The 24635-nt window shown below is 34.6% G+C and overlaps 1 protein-coding gene across 1 annotated transcript; it reads left to right on the top strand.

Annotated features, from left to right (window-relative positions):
- The first annotated feature begins 181 nt into the window (after positions 1–181).
- LOC113106926 (alpha-1A adrenergic receptor) lies at positions 182–22701 on the top strand. Its single transcript, XM_026268970.1, has 3 exons — positions 182–535; positions 7905–9691; positions 20549–22701. The coding sequence occupies exons 2-3, from the start codon at positions 8788–8790 to the stop codon at positions 21082–21084; spliced, it is 1440 nt and encodes a 479-aa protein (XP_026124755.1). The 5' UTR covers positions 182–535; positions 7905–8787; the 3' UTR covers positions 21085–22701.
- The last annotated feature ends 1934 nt before the right edge of the window (positions 22702–24635 follow it).

Genomic DNA, 24635 nt, shown 5'->3' with positions numbered 1-24635 from the left:
TGAACTGTAATGAAGTATAATTTATTTTAGATTTTGGGGTTAAATATGACTCGAGCATTAGCAAGTTTCTCGTTTAGGATCACAGTTCAGTTCACATCGCGGAGTTTGGGTAACCACCCATCCATCTCATGTCTATTTTCACCAGACGTTAGATGCTATTTTAACCAGAAAACGCGTCAGCAGCTGATTCACTCTTCTTTGAGGTGATGTACCATCGCTGGCCAATGGCCACGTCCACATCTGTGAGCCCAGAGCGCGGCGGCACCAAAGTTAGTGCGGAAAGAAGGCGGCGCAGCGCGGGGCGCCATGACTCACTCACTGTCACCTCCTCTGAGAAATACTGATGTCCCGAGGACCCTTCCGCTCAAATGTGCGTGTGGAAACACAGAACTGCATTTGACTCGCTGAACTTGAGTTCTGTCGTTTCCACAGCGATGACAGGAGCGACTGAAGCGATGAACCGGAGACGCGCTGCGCGTCCATCTACCCAAACTCCTCCGGATCGCGTTCTCGCGTTCACTGACACGCTGCTGAGGTGAGTGTGCAGTCAGTCGCACAACTGCTAGACTACGATGAGCATGCAATCATTATGCATAATAGGCTACATTAGAAATAGCCTATTGTTTTTCCGTTTGCAAACTTGGTGTGATGCGCGCTGGAGTGAGTCTACAGGTCGCTTCTGATAACTTCACATACGTGCTGCTGCGTTCAGTTCACGGTCTTTAAAATGTGTTCGTGTGTCTAGTGGCTTGTCTTGGTGCATACTGATGTAATGCATTGATCAGTTGTGTGTTCCAGAGATTTCTGCATCCTCTCCCAGCTGTCACAATGATTTATGCATGATGGGCAACATGAAAAGGTTACCCTTGTCGTCTTGTATTGACTGGAGCAAAAATAGTTTGATTATAATGGAGATTTTTTTTTCTTTCGATTGCCTCTGCTCAAAAACAAACTGTTGAATCAGAAAATTGGAACTATGGTGGTGTGCATAAAAGGAGGACACACATACACATATAATAAGATATAATATACTGGATGATATAACATACATACATGCATAAGAATAATGCTGTGACTTTTCATTTATGATAATAAGCTGTTCAGAATAATTGGGAAATGGTTAGTCAAATTATAATTACATTTTTACATTACATTAAAGTGTCATATTTTAGTATAGCAAATCTTGTTTTACTATAGTATATAATGTTTTGTTTTTTTTGGTAGCAGAATGATGATTTTAGATTAAGATTTACATGAATATTTAAGGTGCTATCTATCTATCTATTGATAATTCTATAACTTATATGTTGTAATTATATTTCTTAAATGCACATTTTTTAATGATTTCAGATATAGTAGCCAAATTTCCATAGACTACGACCGAATTCAAATTCCATCACTCCACTTTCTTTCACTCATGACAGAGAGGATATAATAATGTGGGTCTCTCAGCATGTCTCATCTGTTTCTCCTGAAGAGCTGTGGACCTGAGCTTTCAGTCAGGGGAGACAGAGGACTGTCTGCGCGCCCCTTCACCCTCTGCAGAGGTCTCACGCTTTGATGCTACATAAACACTGAGTCACAACGAGCAGCCAGTGACCGAACTCATTTCTGTCTTTTTGAAGTCTGTACATTAGGAAGCTTCAATTTGAATTACCTTTCAGTGGTGAAGCCTAAATATTTACCTCTCTTTATGTAAAAGCATGCAACCGTATCCATTAATTTCAGCAGAGGCTCTGGCGATTACAGGGAGAGCGCTGTGGCTCCGGTTATTGCGTGGCCCTGCAGGGCTGTGATAAGTACTAGGCAAAGAAGACCAATAATTGTGATTTAATCTCAGTCAGAGAGAGTGTGGCCTAGAGGTTGTGGAGGGACCACCGAGCTGAAACCCAGCGGATCGAATGTTTCTGTGATGAGCGAGACTGTCGGACCGCCCGCAGCCCGCCCCGATTTCTCCACAATCTCTTAATGAATAATAGAGACTCCTCTGAAGTCCTTAAGGAATTGATCAGTCTACAAGAAATACTGACTAATCATCAAAAAAATCCTTTAAAAATTATAATAAAAGTAACCAAACGATAGCAAAAGAACTCTGCTATAATTCATATCTTTTGAATAAGTCATATGACTGCTTTGTGTGAGAAAAATGTCTTTTTGTCTTGTGTCTGAACAAGAACCAACGAGGTTTGCAATGTGATATTTGATGCACACTGAAAAAGTAGGATTAAGTAAGATTTACTTTGAAACATCCGTCACACATTGTTAATCACTTTCACAAATAATACAATGTATTAAACATTATATTTTGAAGTAGAAAGTCTGAAATATTTACTTGTAATACTACGTACTACATGGTTCCATAAACCGATAAAACTTTTAAAATAAAATACAAACATTTAAATAAAACAAGAATGATAAAATGATACATTAAATATATTTTTTAAATAAAAATGTTTTGTAGAAAAAAATGCATACACATGTTTAAAAAATTAAAAATGATTTAGCATCAATGAATCAAACTAAATTCATCAATTTAATAAAAACAATTATGGACTGAAGCTGGTAAAAATAGTTGCAGGTTACCACTTTTTACAGTATATTTTTAAATGATAATATAGTAGTATCACAGAGTTTTTGTGTGCACTTTTGCTATGAGAGTATTATACAGGCTTATGGTTAATAATAATACAGTATTTTATTTGTAATGGTTTTTTTTTTAATAACCCAAAGCACTACAGTAAAACAGAAACAAAAATAAATAAATAAATGTGTCTTAATCAGCTTTTTAAAGTGATCCAGGATTGGTGCATTTCTGATGTTAAAAGGAAGTGCATTCCATAAGTTGGGGACTTTGAATGAAAAAGCTCTTTCTCCCATGATTAAATATAAATATCTAATATTAAGTAGATATATCTCTCACAAGACTGCTTGCTTCTGTTCGCGGAGTTGATGAGCTGTTTTGGTGAATCGTTTCATGTGCACGACCATATGGGTGCCAGTCTGGCAAAGCTCAAGGTCTCTTTCTGATGTTAGTGAAAATCATCTGGCTGTCAGTTTAATTTATTGTGTGCTCAAGGACTAAAACAACAAATGCTTCAGTTGTGTCCCTCACCATAGGCGAGTGTAGTCAATCTGATTGAGCACCGCTCCTTAAAGGAATAGTTCACACCAAAATAAAAATTTACTTACATTTTACACTCACCCTCAGGCCATCTGAGATGTATATGTGTTTGTTTCTTCATCAGAATAGATTTGGAGAAATGTAGCTTTGCAAAATGATTGCTCTGCAGTGAATGGGTGCCGTCAGAATGAGAGTGCAAACAGTTGATAAAAACATTTCAATAATCCACAAGTAATCCACACCACTCCAGTCCAGCAGTTAACATCTTGTGAAACAAAAAAACTGCATGTTTGTAAGAAACAAATTCATCTTTAAGGTGTTTTAATTTTAAACTATAGCCTTTGGCAAAAATCCATAATCCATAATCACGTTTCCTCTAGTAAAAAAAAGTCCATCTCCTGTTGTTTGTCACATCAAAACCCACCTACATATTTCTTTAGAGCTGTTTTGGATTCTTTTCACTTGTTTGATCTGTGTAGATTTCTCTCCTGATTCAGACGGGATTACTTTTTTCAATGGGGAAAACACAATATTATGGATTTTGGATCTATATTTTAGCCAGAAGCAGTGGATTGACAATAAAAACATGGATTTGATTATTACAGACACACATCTTTTCACTTCACTAGACGTTAAGTGATGGACTGGAGGGATGTGTATTACTTTTGATGTTTTTATCAGCTGTTTGGACTGTCATTTTGACGGCACCCATTCACTGCAGAGCATCCATTGATGAGCAAGTGACAGAATGCTACATTTCTCCAAATCTGATGAAGAAACAAACTCCTCTACATCTTTAAATGTCTGAAGGGGAGATAAAAAAAAAAAAGTTACATTTTTGGGTGAACTAGTCCTATGATATTTATAACTCAACTAAACTGAAGATGATGAGCATTGATAGCAGCTCAGGAGAGAGCAGCACATCTCACTGTTGATCTTACTGTCATCAACAGTGGGCAGACGGTGTAGCGCAGGCAGGAGGGCTGCTGTGCAATGCATCATAGCAGCTCAAAGCGAGCCAGCTGAGGCTCTGAACAGCTGGCATATCAGCATGGAGTTCCACTCGATGCGCCGGTGAGGCCCAAAGGTCAGACGCTGGTTGATGTCATGATGGGGAGAGCAGAGAAAGAGAGAGCACTGAATGCACACTGAACTGTCTCCGTACTAGCACTAGTATTATCACGCTGAGCCTCACAAACCTTGAACGGGATTCAGTTTCTTTGGCCTGTGTGAAGAAATACAATAGCAGTTGCGTTCAGACAGGAGACGAAGGAAAAGAATGATGCTCACAAAACATCAGAAGGGAGATAATGCGACAGGGGATTTGTGATAAAAAAAAAACTATTTTTTAAAGGTAATGTGAAATCAAAATTGACCAAAATTTAACATCCATGGCCATATTATTCATGGTTCATCAGTGCATGTTTGTTTATATATATATATATATATATATATATAGTCTTTCATCAAAATGCAATAACTTTCTCCGACTGTCATAAGACTTTAGTTTCTCCAGGTGTGTTGGGAAAATAATATTAATCATTCATTTTTGAGAATAACATCCACAGACAAGTGAAATCCAGATATTAATGCAAAGCATATGACTTTCTGAATATAGAGATGTGCCAAAATGTGCACCATGACAAATAGTCCGGAAGTAATATAAACCATGCATTTCTAATATTGCTCTCTTGACTGATAAGATCCAATACATTTTATACACTACCATTCAAAAGTATCTGATGTTCACCAAGCCTGCATTTATTTGATGGAAAATATTGTGAAATATTATAACAGTTTCAAAAAACTGTTTTCTTTTTGAATATATTGTAAAATGTAACATATTTCTGTGATCAAAACTGTATTTTCAGCATCATTACTCCAGTCTTCACTGTCACATGATCCTTCAGAAATCATGATAATATGCTGATTTGCTGCCCAAGGAACATTTCTGAATATTATCAGTGTTAAAAACAGTTGAGCTGCTTCATATTTTTTGTGGAAATGGCGATACTTTTTTTCTCAGAAATCTCTGATGAATATAAGGTTTAAAAGAACAGCATTTATTTAAAATATGAATCTCTTCTAACATTATTGTATCTTTTGATCACGGTATTTCATCCTTACTAAATACAAGTATTGATTGATTTAAAAAAAGCTAGCACTGACCCCAAACTTTTCATCATTTGAGTAAATGTAGTTTTTTTGTTGACTTTAATGCTGGTTATTTTTTAATTGATAAATTCAAGGGAATAAATCAGTTCCCCAAACATTGCCTTTGTTGTGGGTAATAAATGTAAAATTGCTAATCATGTTTTAAAAAAGAAAGAGAATGTTTAAAAGGTTTGTTTTGAAGTGCAATGCTTTGATAAATGCTAGAATACAAATACTTTGTGTTAAAAAAAAAAAAAAAAAAAAGAGTCAAGTGTTGCACAAGCCAAACCCTGACCACATGTGCACATGCATTTTTCTTAATCCAAAAATAACAGTTTTTGTATTAACGAAGAACATTGCATTGCACAAAAGGTTCATTTTAGAACTGGTCATTATAAGATTCTTTAAGAAACCCAAAATGGTTATTCTAAATGGTGGGAAACACTTATTTTTGAGAGTGTGTGTCAGAACCAGGCTAAAAGCTTGTGTTTTCTAAAGCACAGTTGCTGGTTGAGTGAAGCTGAAGTAATTTTGTTTCCTAACACCTCCGTAGTGTCCAGCCAGCAGCGAGAGTCACCTCTGTGCCTCATTAAGCTGGAAATCAGATCAATATTTCTACTAATGTCAGAAACGTGAGAGCGTTGGAGTAGGAGTGTTAAGCTTGCATGCATTTCTCATCTCAGTGTTAATTGATAGAGTCACAAACGGATGGTAGGCGATCTCATTAGAAGTAATTAGTGCCAATCTAGAAAAATAATAGAGTAATGAAAAAAAAATCATCAGTTTTTTTTTTCAGGTGAAAATGAATCGTGTGTATGGTTTTTGATCAAGTGGTTTCCTGTATGTGGGCAGACACACTGTCACAGCCTTGCACAGTTGAATTTATTCTGACATCATTATAAACAGAGAAGCAACAGACGGCAAAAAAGATTAATTATCCTGTCTGTCTGATTCTGCTCATGTCTTTTGGCAGAACATTGGTTAAGGTAGAAAAATGACAGAACAGAACAAAAGATTTTAATTTCTAAAGGTCAGGAAGCCAGAAATCTCACAAAAGAAACAAACCAATACATCACTGTCAGTAAGCACAGGAAAAAATGGGATTTTGTTGTGCACCTGAGGGATTTGCCTGAAATCATGCAATATTTGAATGCTATTAAATTTGATTTCTTAACTTACTAAGCTTTCTTCTGTGTCTTATGGCAAGCAGCAAGGATTGGCTTGATTAAAGTGGAAATTAGAGAGCATGAAAATGCCAAAAATTAAAAACATTCTCAGATTTTTTTTTTTTTTTTTTTGAAGCAGCCTTGTGTTTTTGCCCAGTGGGTGCATTTTTCACGACTGTGAGTTACCAAAAAAAAAAGAAATCTTTGCTGTTTGGCTTCGTTCAGAACCGGCCGGAGTCTCACAGGACACAATCTCGTTAAAACCCCTGTGAAAGGTTGTTTTCTGCATCTGTGGTTTCCTTCGCTCAGAAACAATCTGGAACTCGGGTTTTACATGTTCTGAAGAAAATAAGAGTGCTTGACAGAGCGTAACTATGCTGGATGCTGCTTTGCAGTTGCTAAGGTACTTCTGTCTGGTAACTAGGGTATTTCAAATGGCTGCTATAGACTATTTTGGGTGGTTTTACTCTCCTTTTACTCTCTCTGCTTTTTTTATACCAGCAAATGAAAATAAATAATGTGCACAAATGTATGTGCAATCATTTTATTTTCTATTTATGCATCAGTTTGTCACATTTTCAGAATAATCTGTGATATGGCACGTCATCAAGTTCTGAAGGTGCTGTTAATGTTTGGCTTTCAATGAAGTCAGTGTGTTTTTTTTATTAAATGCCCTCAGTAAGATTTGAGGTGAACACAAGCTCAGATATTTTCACAGTTTCTACAAAACAAAATAAACCAGTAATACCCCATTCATAGTTTGCTCATTAGTCTCAAAATGTGAAAGTGAACATCATCTTGATTACCAAAATGTGTAAAAATCATAAACTTGTTGCATAACTGATATTCTGCATTAATTAAAACAATTTGAATTTTTGTACCCTTTTTTTGAGGGAACAAACTGAGTTGGCCTACAAAAATACGTGTCTTTAATATGTGAATTTTCATGACCATTTTCCAGTCTCTCCCAGATTTAGGTTACTGTACCTTTAAGACCATGTGAAAAGTACCTCTGAACAAGCTGTCTTTGCAGCTTTAATAAAGTTATGCATGTTAGAGTATGGCTAAATAATCACTAATTAACAACTTTTTCAATACAATTTGTCTTGGAATGTAGAATTTTAATATCCATTTAGTTGAAAAATGTGAAAATTTGAGTTGCGCGCATTAGAAAGCAACTGTTCATTTTTGTTTTCCCATTTGATTTTGTGTTTGACATGTCGAATGAATCACTTCGGGAGAAATATATATAAATAAAAGCATTTGTTTTGTTGAGGATCCCTCATGGAGAGAAATCTTGAATTAATGAATCTATATATCATTATCCACTGGAACTGGCTCATAATTTTATGCCAAACGATTGCACACTTCATTATAATGCATGAGCGTTGGTTTAAAAGTTGCCTGTCTGATAAATGAATCCACTTCACTGATAAAGCTTCATTTTCTCTGTCTGTTTTCAGGGTTCATCAGTCTTCAAACCAAACCAGCATGGCTGCTTTACGACCAGATCTCTCCTGATTGAAGCCGTTCGCCTAAAAATTTTGTGACGCACTGAGAACTGCTCTTCAGCCAAAAATATCTCCTCAGCATATGCCAAAGTGCTTTTAGCTTTGTCCTTGTTATCCGCTTTACAACCTCAGTGACATCAGCCAACGCCATGCAGACTTTCAATGCGAATCCGATACTGGAGTAACCGTCAGCACCATGTGGACTGTTTCCAACCACTGCAGATGCACACAAAAAAGACGGGAAGCTCTTGTTTTGAAAAGTGCACAAACACATTAACAGTGCTTTATGAATGTGAAAAGAGAGATGAACACTTTGACATCTTCGCATGTCAATGCATTGATGCATATCTAAAACAGATTGCTCATGCATCAAACCTAATGCCTGGAAACTACAGACAAACCTCTTCAGTACCTTAATAGATCACACAGATTGCAACAAGGCCTTTGTGTCATTCTCATTGTTCTGTATGATTTTGCAGCTGCACATGGTTATGAACATGTCAAAACAACTCTTGAATTTATGACTTTATGATAAAAGAATCTGACATTCTCCGTAGCATAATATGTTTAGTTCCTCTTGTTTATTCCTTCACCCACAGCTATTTTCCAAAAACATACATCACTAAAAGCTCATCTAGGAGAAGTGAGACACAACAGGTTAAATTTCATCACGTTCCCTCATTGCAATGCTGGAAATGCCCCAATGTTCTTGTACCACTGCCAATGCAGTAGTTCCGTTTTCATTGTTTTCTTGGAGAGAGTCCAATATTAAGGTGCAAATCGAACTGACTCCCCATTATCATACCTTTATTAAATGCCTGGACATCTTTAACAGATGATTCCCCTCAAAGGCAACATGACCCCGGAGTCGTTCCTCGAAAACTGTACCAACTGCAGCCAGGTTCTCATCCCGGAGCTGAACGTCATGAAGGCTGTTGTTCTGGGAATGGTGTTGGCGATCTTCATCATTTTTGGCGTTCTGGGCAACATCCTGGTCATCCTCTCGGTGGCTTGCCATCGCAATCTACGCACAGTTACTCATTACTTTATTGTGAACTTGGCGGTTGCGGACCTTTTGCTGAGCTCTACGGTTCTTCCATTTTCTACGGTCTTTGAAATGTTGGGTCGTTGGATTTTCGGACGCCCGTTTTGTGACGTTTGGGCGGCAATGGACGTCTTGTGCTGTACTGCGTCAATCATGAGCTTATGTGTGATTTCAGTGGACCGATATATCGGCGTTAGTTATCCTCTGCAATATCCATCCATCGTAACGGAGCGACGGGCATTGCTTGCCCTCGTTGTTTTGTGGGCTCTGTCTATTACCATCTCAATTGGACCTCTTTTTGGATGGAAGGAACCGGCACCGGAGGATGAATCCATATGCAAGATAACCGAAGAACCCGGCTATGCCATTTTCTCTGCGTTAGGGTCCTTCTATCTCCCTCTAGTGGTGATTCTGTCAATGTATTGCCGCGTGTACGTGGTTGCGAGGAGGGAGACCCGAGGTCTGATTAGCGGACAGAAAACGGAAAAGTCGGATCACACCACCGAGGCTGTAACTTTGCGGATACACCGTGGGAACACGACAGTGTCCGAAGACGAGGCCTTGCGCAACCGGACACACTTCGCGTTGCGTCTGCTCAAGTTCTCCCGAGAGAAGAAGGCCGCTAAGACCCTGGGCATTGTGGTTGGATGCTTCGTCCTTTGTTGGCTTCCGTTTTTCCTGGTTCTTCCAATCGGCAAGTGACTCACTTTTTACATTTGATTATAAGCAAATACCAGATTGTGAAATTGAAGATACCTTTGTCAGCCAAATCTAAGCCAAAAAATGCATTAGTAATTATTTAATATATTTGACACAACAGGCACACAAGTAGAAAAAATATATTAAGAGAAAACCGGTGGCTGTAAGAAAAGAGTTGCGCCTTTCAGTTTTGGTTCATTCTCAGATTTATTTATTTGAAAAAGACTTTTCTTTTTTAATCTTTTTTTTGGTCATGAAAATTCAGTGTCACATCAAATTTCCTTTGTCTTTGGAGTGTTACAAACGTTTCGTGCATATACAGTATAAGATCCATAAAGTCACAAAGATTAAAGTCTGAAACCCAAAGAGATATTCTTTCTAAAAGTTAAGCCTCATGCATGCCTTCATAAAATTCCACATTTAAATACCCCCCCAACATGTCTATGTCACTGTGTTGGAAGATTTGCATAACACCGCCTAAATGTTCACACAAAGAAAGAATGCATAACTTTTATTCTCATTGTAGTATTGTTGCCGCCGCCATGCAAGCTGATATTCCAAATATGGTCACACGCTTGAGGTACTCGACCAATCACAGCGCACTGGTTAGCTGGCCAATCAGAGCACACCTCGCTTTTCAGAAAGATGAGCTTTGTATGAATCAATGCATTTCAGAAAGACGGGGCAGAGAGGAGCAACAATAATGCAAAGAGTGTGGAAAATAATGTTTTTTTTTTTTTTTACCTTAAACCATGTAAACACATAGCATTACACCAAATGCATAAAATAACGTACTCTTTAGTAATATCATGTGACCCCTTTAAACATGTTTTTAACATTGGTAACACCAATGGAAAAAGCTTAAGTATTTATGTTTTAAGATATATGTATAACGATGAAGAGTATTTTTTTTTTTACATATTTAATAGACAGTTATGACCCCTAGATGAGCCATTCACCTGTTTGTCAAAAGCATTGATTGTTTTTTTTCTTTCTATAACGTGTTTGAATTATCTTGGATTAACAGGAAAAAAGTGATTTAGTGTGATTTACTGCAAGCTACAAAACAAAAATGATGCCATATCTGACTGTTTTCATGATTTTGCAAGTGTAAACTTGGCAAAGTTAAGGCGATGTCGACCTTTACCCATTCAGATCAATAGGAATTGTACTGAGTACTTCATTTCCACCAAGTGAACCTGCTTACCTCAAAAAGGACTTTGTCAGTGGTCAATGTGGTTTAAATGATTAGAAGACTGAAAATCATTTAAAGAGTTCTAGTTGACTTTGAGATGAAATGCTCTTTGCATTGTGTGAAATATCTGGTCTGACAGAAATCGGTTAACAGACATGCACATTTTCCCAAATTATAGTAAATGGGAAAATAATAACCTCAAGTGGGTAAAATGCTGCCATGTGGAGAATCAAGAAGATTGGTAAAATATTTGAGTCCATGCAGGCCTCGGCTGTTAGTGTTTTAGCGAGTTTAGCAAGTAAACAGGTTGAAAGAATCAACTCTCTTGTGGTTAGGCAAATCTTGTAGTGCAGCAGAAGTGTTTGTTGTGCCAATGGTTTAAAGGATGTTTGTTTAAACCTTCGTTTAGAGCGTTCACTCAGAAAACAGGGTCACGGGTGTTTACGCAATATGTTTGGCTTCAGAAATGAATTTCACAGAGAGTCAGAACAATCTGTAATTCCCTTAATGCACAGCAGAGCTTCTCGGGTTCCCCAGATATGAATTTTAGCTGTTATTATATTTCCCACCCCTGCAGTAGGGCTCTAGTGAGACCTTTCGGTTCAAGGTCAGTCCGAGTCAAACCACATAATAGAGTCTATTCGGTTTCAAAAAGAGAAGGAATCCAGTAAACTGTATTTTTGGAAAGCCAGTGCAAACAAATAGCACAGTCTTATGAATCTGCGGTAAAACCTGGGGAGCCTGTTTACTCAAAATGACATGAAAATGAGAAACACGAAACACGATTTGCACGATATTGAGTCACTTGCTAATTAACAGGCATTAAATTGCATATAATAGAGTGTTTAATAAAGCTCAGGGGATTCAGTGACCTTATCAGTATGACTCAGTTTGAGACAAAACACAGCACACAGTGAAATCTAAAACACTGCTTTCAATAGGAAAGTTGTTCGTTTAATGTTACGCCGGGCGATCCAAATATATTTTTTGCATGTATGACATCTAACTGTAAAGCTGAGAGACCCTTCACTCATTATGAAGTCTCCATTTAGTTTGTGATAATTAAAAAAAACTGGTTAATAGTTTTCCTAGTAAAGTAATGCTATTTTCATCTGGAGCTGGACGACCTCATATAAATGCTGTTCTGTTATAATATCAAGGGGATTTTGCTAACAAATATGGGTATTAGGATAAAGATTTTGCCCTTCGGACAGACATTCATCCTTTTAAATCTTCCCTCGATGCTTTCAGTACAGTAGCAGCAGTAAAGGGAGAATCACTTTACTGCTTGGTTGACTCTTGGGAACATCCCCTGCATTAAAGTATAATAATATAAATTCATAGTAAATATCATAGTACTGCAGAAACACAGTGACCTAATGAAACACACATGGAACAAAGCCAAATGCAGCCAATGAAGCCAGAAGAAAACAGTTCTTTAGATGCGATCCTTACAAAAAAAATCACCATGGTTAACCAATAAGCGTATAATTATGGTGTTAGAGATTGTTTCGAAGGTTTAAGGGTCTTTATAAGCAACCAACAGCAATGACATGACAATTAAACACATATTTAAGCAACCAGCAGAGAGAAACCCCTAGAAACCACATATTGTATAGCAACATGGCTTTTTTTTTTTGTTAGGGCGAATACTCACATTTTATTTCATTTTTTTACAACCTTTTATTATGTTCTTCACAATACATATGCACCATATTGTTTCATTATTTTAAAATAATTTTAAATGATTCATTTATTATTATTATTTCTCTATATTTTTATGGCTTCCTCTATTTTTATAATTTTTTTAATCGTAATCTTTTAAAACAGTAGTTTAATAATGAGTTTAAAAAGATTTAAATGCAATCTTTATCAAAATAAAATCAATTTAAATTAAAAATCAAAAGTAGTACTATTTTTGTATACTTCACAATATTATGTTTTGATGCCTAAATTCACTTGTAGCATTTAAAGTATTTAAAATAATTAAATTAGGTTTAATTTTAAATGATTGTGACAAAATAGTGTATTTTTTAATGCATCACTGAAAACAAATTTGGTGTTGAAACAATTTACAGAAATAACTAGTTTTCCAATAAATGACAAAGAAATGGCAAGTAACACGTAGAATGACATTTTTAAATAAAAATAGTGTTTTCTAGTACAATGTCTTGTAAAAAAGTTCAATTTGAGTAAATAAATAAATACAAAAAAAATTTATGTAGAAACAATTTTCACCCAGAAATGTCAAATACGATTTTTTACAATAAATTACAAAGAAATGGTAAGGAATTAAACACGACATTTTTTTGTAGAAATAGTATTTTCTTGTCAAATTTCTTGTTAAATAGTAACATCAGTTTTTACACCGCAAATACGTTTAAATAAAAAAATATTCCGAAGCACTGAAAAAAAAAAAAAAAAAAATCAATGAGTTCTACAATGAATTACAAAGAAAGCATAGCACATGCATATTAGGCCTATTGCTCTTTTGTTGATTTTGATTGCTTCTATTGTCCTCAATTGTAAGTCACTTCTGATAAAATATACTTATGACTAAATATACATTTTCTTTTTACATTAACTGCTGCTTTGGTAGTCTGGCAGAAATTGTTCTTACTATGAATTAGTGAAGTTTATGTCTGAATGTGTTAGTTTTGGTGGGCCAGTAGCGGTTTAGGACATTTGCTGTCACCTAAAGCCGATTCGCTTATATTTCATGCGATGTGAGCCCTGTGTGTCATGAGTTTCCTGGCAAACCTGCGTCAAGCAGGCATGAACTGCATGACTGAACCACTGCATGTATTTGAAGGAGAACACAGTCATACTTGAATGTATACACGAGCCCTTTTAGCATTGAATTCATGTCTGAAATTCTCACGTGGCATAAACTCTCTCTTTTCTCTGATCATTTACTCAGACAAGGAACCATGGGAAATGAGGAAGGAGGTACCAAACAGCTCAGGCTGAAAGAAATGAAATTGAAAACGAGCTCAGTCATCCTGTATTTCTGGAAGCGTTTGTAGACTGGATGAGTAAATAGAGTAAAATGCAGTAGGGATCCATAAGGCTTTAATAAACAATGGGCATCAGTATCTGCTGTGGGTAATATTACATTAGAGCTAATATTAAAGTGCAGCAGGCTTGGCATTAAGAAAAGCTCAGACAAATGTTTTTAGTTTTAGAGAGCTTCTCAAACATTAAGAATCTGTGTCCCTTTGCCTTACACCGATAAAATGAACATTATTTGATGGATTTAACTAAAGTAATGCCAAAGTTGTGCAGTTTTAAAATACTACAATTATTTTTAAGTACGTGTTATAGGAATATTGGCCCTTTTTTATTTTATAAAATTGCTTATTTTATTTTCAAGTTTATTTTATGCTTATCATTAACTCATTTCATGAATTGAAATAAATTTAACATTAACATCAAATTTTTGCAAATTCTAAGTACTAAAATAAAGTAAATAAGGTAAATAAACTTAAACTTAAATGTACAGACGTTAAAACAAAAGCGAATAAAAATGACAAAAGCACTCGTCAAAATCACAAAAACTTTAAAAATTATAATGAAAATAAAAATTTTATCAAAATATTAACAAGATGTTAGTATATGATAACATGATAGAAAATGACATTTTTTAAGATTTTTTTTTATTATATATTTCATATTTAGCATACTTGAGGGTGTATGATCATAAACTCAGATGCTTTTATATTTTCTTTTATTTAGCATTTATTTGATTTCAAGAAACAAAAATAGCTTTTTTATGGTTTTAGTTTTAGTGAACTTTAACAACTCTTTTCTAGACTTACAGGAGTGATAATCATAGTTTTTAGCGATCTAATAATAATAATAATAATAATAAAAACAGTGAGAAATAATAGCTATCAGGGGCATAGCACCCAATTTTGGGCCCTGGGTACAAACCATCTTGTTGGGCCCCCGTACTAAATACCATAGTGATACCAGTGGGTGGGATATTTTGAAAAAAGTCGTTAACCAAATGACTGATGGACCACATTGACTTCCATAGTAGGAAAAAAAATACTATGGGGACCAGCAACTGAAAAAAAGTCAATGGGGACCAGCAACTGTTTAATTACTACTTACCTTCTTTAAAATATCTTCTTTTGTGTTTAGCAGGAGAAAGGAAATCATACAGCTTTGGAACAACTTGAGGGAGAGTAAATGATGACAGAATTTTCATTTTTGGGTTTAAAGTTTAAATGTGTACAATAACAATGTACCCATTTTGCTTATTTCCTCTTAACACTTAATTACTAATTACTAAGTGTTAAAACAGGCAATTCCGCTAAAAGCTCACCTTGTTTCACGGTCACATCCACCTCACTGTCACTGCTTTCACCTGGCCATGATGAGGGGCCTGCTGCTGCAGGGTCTGAAACTGAAATATATGGCTTCAAATGGTTGCTAAAATATAATTTATTGTCACAATACCTTTTTAAAAGTGTAGGTTAAGTACAAGTTAATTACGTTTTAAAATAAGTCATTTTCAATCATTAAGATGTGCATTAAACTTAACTTAATGTATAAGAGCGTGCGCGGGCTAATTTGCATAACAATGCGGTAAAATAGGCGCTAACGGTCTGTGTTTTCGCGGGTGTTTTAGATTTCGACAATTGAGGGAAATATACAGTGTTTTCATGTAAACTTCTGACTCTGGGCAGAACTCCAAGAGTAGATATTTATGTTAAAACAATGTCAATGCTCGATGATGTATTTGGAGCTCACCTTTCTTTTCAAAACTGAGTGAGCAACTGCTTGCCCTCATTTGCCTTTCTCTCTTTAATCTTCTTTTCCTTTCTTTTTTGAGCCCCTGATTTCCTTTTCTTAAGGAAAGACATGACTCTTCCCCTGTCTTCCTAGTTCGTATCACGGCTAACTCCAGCTCCTGTCTCATTAACTAATTCACTGCAGGTCCGCAGCAGAAGCACCTGATCAGCGGGTCGTACCATTTACATTGATTCAAGAGGGGTGGTGGGGCCCTGCACAGCATGAACACGACTTTTTTTTACCAAACCAGTGCCTAACTACAAGTTTAGTTTTGCACAGGAACTTTTTATTTGTACATAAATGCTATACAAATGTTAGTGGATGTATATGTATATATAGAAAACTGACTTCTAAGCCCCCTGCCCCTGCCTCGGGCCCTGGGTACTCGGTAGCCTTTACCCCCCCAGTCCGACGCCCCTGATAGCTATTGGTATGAAATCACATATTTAGGATTGGAGATAATAGTTTAAAAATTGGCCATTGAAAAACCAGTTAAAAACCACTGAATAATCTGAATATTAGGTCCTTCTTTTGTGGTTCCAAATGTATATAGTGGTCCTTCGGGGCTGATATCAGTTTCCTGAGAACATCCTGGTCACTTTTTGTACTAAGCTTATCATAGGACTGTGTCAGAGGTCTTTTTGTGTTTGCAGTAGGCTAATTTATGACGACATCAGATATGCTCAGCGGCCCTCATTCATGATGACTAAGAGAAGATCCGGTGGTCAAAGACACTGTTATACATATGCACAGTCATTATCATTATGGGCTTGGATGAAATTGCTTTTGTTTTTCATTTTGACTTCTTTCAATTTAATGCATTATTGCATTGGATCCACAATTTATATTTCTGCACACATCATTCGGGATACAGTGGAACATGAGTCATTTAATGTTTCCATTTTTATATTGTTCTCTCTTTATACATTAGAAGATTAACATCAGAAGCTGGATGAATGAAGACTAGTCAAGAAGATGTCCAGATTAGAAATCATTCCAGAATATTGTGATTTTCTATTAATATAAACTTTATTTAGGACCATTATTATTATATAGCTAGTGTTTAATTGTCATGAAAATAATGTAAAAATAAAGCATTTCCAAGGATGCAAGTAAAGAAATTGATACAAACAAATATGTAAATTAATACATTGTACATTCATATCAGTACTGAAAATTAAATGTAACTATTGTTATAATTATTTTGGCATTAGTCATGATTGATTACTTTGATTAAATTTTTTGGCTAAAAATGTGTTTAATCATTGTAATTTAAATAATGTCAAAATAAATTGTTTCAAGGTTATAGTTTACTCCAAAATCAAAATAAATTGATTTTAAACAAATATTTTTTTTTATATTTTTTTTAAAAATAAATTCAAAATAAATTTGACAGACAAATAAATTTTTAAATAATTTTATTACTATGTTACTATGTAATTAATTACTAATGGATTAATTAATATGATTAATACTATGTGTAATTAATATGAAAACAATTTCTGGTAAAAATCTGTGTAATTGTCATTAAAAATATTGTCTAAAACAAAAGGAATTTCTAGGTTATATTTCACACCAAAATAAAAATGAAGAAAGTGATTTATATATATATATATATATATATATATATATATATATATATATATATATATATATATATATATATATATATATATATATATATATATATATACACACATATACATACATACATACATATATATATATATATATATATATATATATATATATAAAATTGCAAATAATTTTACATATAAATAAATAAAAATAATAATATTTTGTATTATTATTGTATATAGTCACAATGTGTTATGATGAGAAACTGTATAGTTAAAATGTGGATTTTTTTGAATGAATAAATGAATGAATTAATGAATGAAATTAAACGTACAAAACAGATACATGTAAAATATTTCTGTTTTGTATTACAGTCATGATGACAATTTGTGGTACAAAATGTGAAATTAAAACAATGTCACAAAGCCAAAAATGTTAATGGTCCTCATTGGTCCCATTTTTGAATGAAAAATAAAAAAAGTGTGGCGTTTAGAGACTGTTCATCTTTGAGTGTAAAAGCCCCTAGGTCTAGACTCACTCTTAAAGTGTGTTACGGCGAACCCAGCTTTGTGTTCTGATGACAGGTGCTGCGTCTCAAGGCCAGGTGGTTTTGCTGGACACTTGAATGATTTTAATGGTACTACCAGCGTAAAAAAACCAGTGGGTGTGTGAACTGTTAAATATATCGATGTGGCTTTCTGTGCCTGTGTCCTTTATAACACTGAACAATTCCCTTCCACTGAAAGGTCCTTCTCTGATCATATTGAGCCGGATTTATGACGGCAATTTGAATAAAACTATTAAACATGATTAACGGAGGAGCGTGCCAGCGTGAGATCAGATCAGATGCTATAAAAAGACTTGGCCGGCATTGTGATGCATGACGTAGTTATCCGTCCTGTCACACCGAGGCAGCGGCGAGAACAATGCTTTCAGAAACATTCACACGTTTTTCTTTTTTCCAGACATAACCTTTCTCATTTTCTGCTCCTTATCTATTAATTTCAGGTCCCATTAATTATCCCCACTGCATGACAGAGATGAGTCTTCAATCGTTTCACAGAGAGAATGAAATCTTGAAATCCCAAAAGCCTGGACTTGTTGATTTTTATGTGTATCTTAATAAAAACACCTGAAACTTTTATTTTCATTTTGCATGAAACTCATCTGCTTTTATGAGGTTATTTTTTGTGTGCATGTCATTTTACAACTCATTTCAGAACTGCAGGATAAAATTTCCAATAATCTCATGTAAACAGATTTTTAGCTATAATCGGTTTATTGATTTGATATTGATACCAGTCCTATTTGTTTTCAAATGCAACATTTAGATTTTACTGTGAATGATTCTTCAGTGCACATTATTCACACAATTTTCAATTTTTCTCAAACATTGATAAATATTTAGTTTCATTACCGACTGATTATAGAAGTAAAATAGGTTGCAAATGTGATCTCACTAACTTTAAAATTAATTGTTTATAAAAAAAAAAGTAAAAACTATTTGTGTGTGCAGTATGAGAGGAAATTACGGAGACCATAAAAAGACATGGTGGTGTAAAAAAAAATTGGGGTGGGAGGAAAAAATATTTGTACTTTTTTTTTTGCAAACACTTCCTGGTTACATTACAGCTTGCAGTGGTTCATAAAACTCTTAAAGAAGATGATGAAAAGACCAAATATTCTATAGAACGTATTAAAAATAGGCTTCAGTGTACATGCAAACAGATGAGCCCAAAATATGAGCTGAATTGCACAATAAGCATATCTTTTCCATAGAAAATTGCACTTAACTTGGCTTAATATAACAGTGACAAAAAAGCCCAAATTGTATATTTTACTACAAATATACACTATGCACAGGAAAGGAAAGCAAAGCGTCAATCAATTAAGCAATGTTTTGTCTACGGTGAGAAACTGTGTGTTCTGCACATATTCTGGGCTCATCTGCTTGTGCATATATTTTTTGCTAAACAGATTTGGTCTTTTTAAATCACCATCTTCATCCATTAGCCTACCTTAAGCATTACTGTGGGGGAGAAGCTTAATGTTTAGCACTTTGTGTTCATTCTGCTTTAGTAGCATTATTAATAATGTTTTTAATATTAATAATGCTTTTAGTATAAACAGAAATTATAATCAAATTTGGTCCTCCAATGTCACTGTTTTAAAACATTGACCCAAAACAGTGCCTTTAAACAAGCACTGACTGTATTTCTTAATAGGTCTACTTGAGTCCAAATTCAAAATAAAACTTTATGAACTGCTCCATTGTGGACGTATGGGGCTGTATGAGCACACTGCTGTACACTGCAAGCTGTAAAGTAAACAGGAAGTGATTGTCTGAACTCAATTGGTTTTGCGAGAGAATGCAAAAATGTTGTGAAAGAATGCAAATATTTTGTGAAAGAATTAAAGATATTTTTTTCCACCTCAGTTTTTTCACTCACTACCATGTTCCTTTAGGGGCTCCGTAGAAAATACTTTGTGAAGGGGTCAACCAATATATTAAGAAAAATAAATACATTTTATATATTGTTTTATACAGTATTTTTATAGATTTTTTCACAGTAAAAAAAAAAAAAAAAAAGTTTTCTATTTTTTATATATGTTTTTTTGGATTTTAAAATAATTTTATAAAAAAATGTGTTCTAATCTAAATCACTTTGTATATAAAAATTTAAATATAAAGTTAATTTAAATTAGTGCTGTCAAACATAAATCCCATCCAAATTAAAAGTTTTTGTTTACATAATATTTGTGTGTACTGAGTATTTATTATGTATAAAGACACACACATACAACATATATTATTATTGCTGTATTTACTGTACATGTATGTTTATATTCATATATATTATATCATATATAAATAAATTTAATATATAAACGTAACATATTTTTATGAAATAAATGCATGTATGTATGTGTTTTTTTATATACACAATATTTATACACAGTACACACACACATAAACAAAATTTTTGTGGTATGTGATTAATTGTTTGACAGCACTAATTTAAATATTTATAAAATAATGTAAAATATAACTTTGTTAATTAAAAAAAAATAGTTAATATATAATATAGAATTTAAAAAATATGGAAAAAATCAGAACACATTAAGTTAAATTGTGTATACAAAAACCACAATTTAACTTAAAATATGCTGCAATTTTATGTGCCCACACACACACACACACAAACATATTATTAATGTGTTTGTGTGTGATTAATATTTGAGTAATCTCTCAAATAATCTGTCTTTTTCTACATCTAGGTTCCATCTTCCCGACATACAGACCCTCGGACACCGTCTTCAAGATCACGTTTTGGCTGGGATACTTCAACAGCTGCATCAACCCCATCATCTACCCCTGCTCCAGTCAGGAGTTTAAGAAAGCCTTCCTGAGCGTGTTGGGCGCCCGCTGCCTCCGCACGAGATCTACGCCGTCCCACGCTCTCTACCAGAGCCACAGTCCCCGGCACGGCCAGTCCCAGATCCTCGGCCTGACAAGCCGCGACAACCCGTCCCACCTGAGCCCATCCTCCTCCATTGTTCTGTCCCGCAGCCCGTCCTCCCGGGACGGCCGGGAATGGCAAGCCCCTTCCAGGACGTCGTCAGCGGGGACGACCGGGGTCAGTGCTGGGGTGAGCGTGGGAGCCAAAGTGGCTGGGATGTGTGGTAAGAACCTGCTGAGGACATGCTGCTGCGTGAGATTGGATTCTCCACCGCCCGAGCCGCCCACGCACAACTCGCTTCCCGTCATCAAAATCCATCAGCTCTCGCTGTGTGAGGACGGGGACGCCGTGTGAATGAGCATGCTGGGGAAATCACTCCACTCATGCGGGCTGTGATGCCACTTGACAGAGCCTCAGACTGGAGAACACAAACTGATGAAGAAAAGAGAGCTTTTGATTGAACGATCAGCGATGGGAACATGGAAAGCTGCTGCGACACTGACGATGCTTAATAAAGGAAGCATGGTTCAGCTTTGCATGAAAACTCTGTCTTTATTTACTCACTCTCGTGTCTTTCCAAATCCGTGGAATGACAGTCGGTGAACTGAAATGCAAATAGGATTTCACAGCTTCGATAGATGGAAGGGTATTAACTTTAACCCTGTAAAGAATGAGATAGCAAATAAGAGTAGGAGAAATCTTTTTTTTTTCAAATATAAAGTATAGATAAATAAAGTAGGTTTGAATTTGTGTTTTGATACACCAGGCATTTATGGCTGATAATATAAAGTATGATATAGGAGAATATGCAGCTTATACTTGAGGAGGAAAAACAAACTCGGTTGCTATGACCTCTTATTGTTTTATGTTTTTAGGTTTGGAATGACATGAGTGTGAACAAATAATGACGGAAATATGATTTTTGAGTGAACTATTCCTTTAAAAGGAGGATGTCCAGGACGTTTGTTTGGAAATTATGGTGGGCATCATCATTCTGCATGGGTTTGTGATAATATACCAGCATTTTTTTTTATCAACAGCAGTTTTAACATGTCTAATGAGTGTTTCTAAATATATATAAAAAGAAATTAATATTATATTTTTGACTGTCGTTCACCTGTTCATATCTTGTTTGTTTAATGCTCAGAAATTGCACTGTAGTAGATGTTTGAGTATGATTCAGGAGTCCATTTCACCTGAAGACTGATTGTGACGACGCACAGAAACTGTATATTGAACTGGGAAACAATCGTAATTGTATCTTTCTGATATTCCTGCATGGTCTTCTTATTTTCCGTTTTAAAAAAAAGATTCCACATGAATGTCAGAGAGAGTTTTCCATGTGTTTCACCGTGGGACCAACCATCACCCTTCCCATAATTTGTGTTCTTTGGGAACTGCACAAATTTCCATGTGGTACTGATACTTGACCATAGCAATGAATATGTGATGATGGCCTAAAAATGAACAACTTATGTTGCTTAAATGCCTTATAACAAGTGGCACTTCTGTTATTGTGTTTGTTTCTCAGATGAAAAAAAAAACAACAACAACAAAAAAAAAAAACATGTGATTCCAATATGGAAATATCCAATAAAACACACTGCATTATAAGTGTTTTGGGAATCGTTCTGATTGAGCTTCACCATGAGAATGTGAGAATGTTATGGTGGTTGCTATGACATTCCAGCACTGGACACATTCCCCTAGTGACTGATGGGCTATTAACAGTTTAATGGAAATGTGTCATGTTGTATCGATCAAGTATGAGAAACGTGATGAGAACAGAAATAAGAACTGTGTTTACTTTTAATGTTTTGGCTTCTGCATGTGTGCCAGTTAAAGTAGACAAACAATGAGATGATGGGGATGTTCCGGAAACATTCATCCTGCGAGATTACAGTTACAGTTATGACTATATCCAATTATAATTTTAATGAGAGTTTTCCAAGTTTATATGGATTTTTTTTTTGAGACACTAACCTTCTTCCTAAATATGTAATGAGAATAGTAAATTAGTTTTTAGCAAAAATCTTGGTCTTATGCCAAAATAAAAGCTCTATGGTTCGATGTTTAAAAGTAAAGAAATTAAAATGTCCATTAATATGAATATTGTCATTTTACTATTATTTTGTAAAATATAATTGTTAATGATAATAATAAAATAATAATAATAAATATACTTTTTACTAATAATAATTAATATGCTGTTTCATTCGTTTACTATTACTTTTATAATCTAAATAACAAAAAATTTATTTTGAATAAAATAATTATATTATAATTAAAAACTTTTTTTTATTTTACAGTACAACTGTATAAAGTAGTAATAATTTAACTTTCTTTGTCTTTAGATGATCACAAAGACTGCTGCACCTAAACAGCTGTAATTTAGTTTTAGTACCATATTTAAACAAATTTTTTTTTCTCACCAAGACAATCCCAGAATGCATTGCCCCAAAGGGGCAATATGAGTTGCTTAGAAATCCTGTGGTTGCTAAGGTCCTCTGGTTTATTGCTAGGTGATTATTTAGTTAAAAAAGTCCATCTGTAAGTCTCTTTGATATTGCGGTCGATAGATATGTCCCTGCTGTTTTATTTTATTGTTAGCCTACTTTATTGTCTGAAAATCACAACTAAGTCTGGAAATGTAACATACTTCTCAGTAGTCCACACTATTTGAGGAGTCATTTATGTGTGCTGCACAAGAGATGCTGGGCCAATTACTCCCTGAAGTTATTACTCAAGGGATTGTTCAAACCCACAGCCCTGATTTTGGGCAAAAGTAATCATGATGCTTATCTTAGCAAACAGCACTAATATTCTACACTCTTAAAAATAAATGTGCTTCACGATGCCATAGAAGAATCTTTTTGTCTAAATGGTTCCATAAAGAACCTTTAACATCTGAAGAAACATTTCTGTTTCACAAAAGCTTCTTTGTGGCGAAAGAAGGTTCTTCAGATTATACAAAGGTAAGAAAGAGATGCTTCTTTAAAGAAATTGTTTCTTCTATGGCATCGCTGTGAAGAACCTTTTAAAGCACCTTTATTTTTAAGAGTGTAAACACATTGTGGCATCTCAGAAGGGCTGTTTTTGATTTATGGCAATGCTCAGAAAAAGCAGAAGCATAAACCAAATCATCTGGGAAGGGTTATTTTAATAGGAGTACACGGTTAAAAAATTACTGTAAATTTTACAGTAAAATACTGGCAGCAGGGTTGCCAGCCAGGTACTGTAAATTTTACAGTAGTCGTACTGTAATTTAATTTACAGATTTTTCCTGTATTCTCAATTACAGTAAAATTCTGTAAATTAAATTACAGTAAGACTACTGTAAAATTTACAGTAACTGGCTGGCAACCCTGCTGCCAGTATTTTACTGTAAAATTTACAGTAATTTTTTTATATTTTGTATACTGCATTTTTACAAAAAAATATATTATATACTGCATTTTTAATACATTGTATATGGCATTTAACAATTATTTAAATAGCAAATGCACACTTTCAAGTAGTTTACTGTGCAAAGCAATTCTTTGAAAAAAAGCATATGTGTATTTGCTATATTTAAAGTATGTAAAATGATAGCATACAATATATTTTCCCTATTGCTGACTTAACTTTAACTGCATAAAGTGTTATATAATGCATAACTTAATTCACCAAAAAAATATAAAAAAATAACATTTTTAAAATCTAAAAAAAAAAACAGGTCAAAATGTTATATATCACTTTCAAATTTAAATAAAAAAATGACATAAAAAGTATATTATTTTGAACTCATTTTTATTTATTTTAAAATTATTTCATTTTTTTTTAAATGGATATGAAATTTTGGCATGATTTCTTTTTTATTACTTGGAACATAATGGCCATCATGGACCTTGACACAAAGAAATATT

Source organism: Carassius auratus, chromosome 8, assembly GCF_003368295.1.
Source record: "Carassius auratus strain Wakin chromosome 8, ASM336829v1, whole genome shotgun sequence".
NCBI lineage: Eukaryota > Metazoa > Chordata > Actinopteri > Cypriniformes > Cyprinidae > Carassius > Carassius auratus.
This window is presented reverse-complemented; position numbering and strand designations above follow the sequence as displayed.

Coding starts and splice junctions, on each gene's coding strand:
- LOC113106926 (XM_026268970.1), top strand. CDS start 8,788: ATGATTCCCCTCAAAGGCAACATGACCCCGGAGTCGTTCCTCGAAAAC. Junction 9,692..20,548: donor TTTCCTGGTTCTTCCAATCG/GCAAGTGACTCA, acceptor TTCTACATCTAG/GTTCCATCTTCCCGACATAC.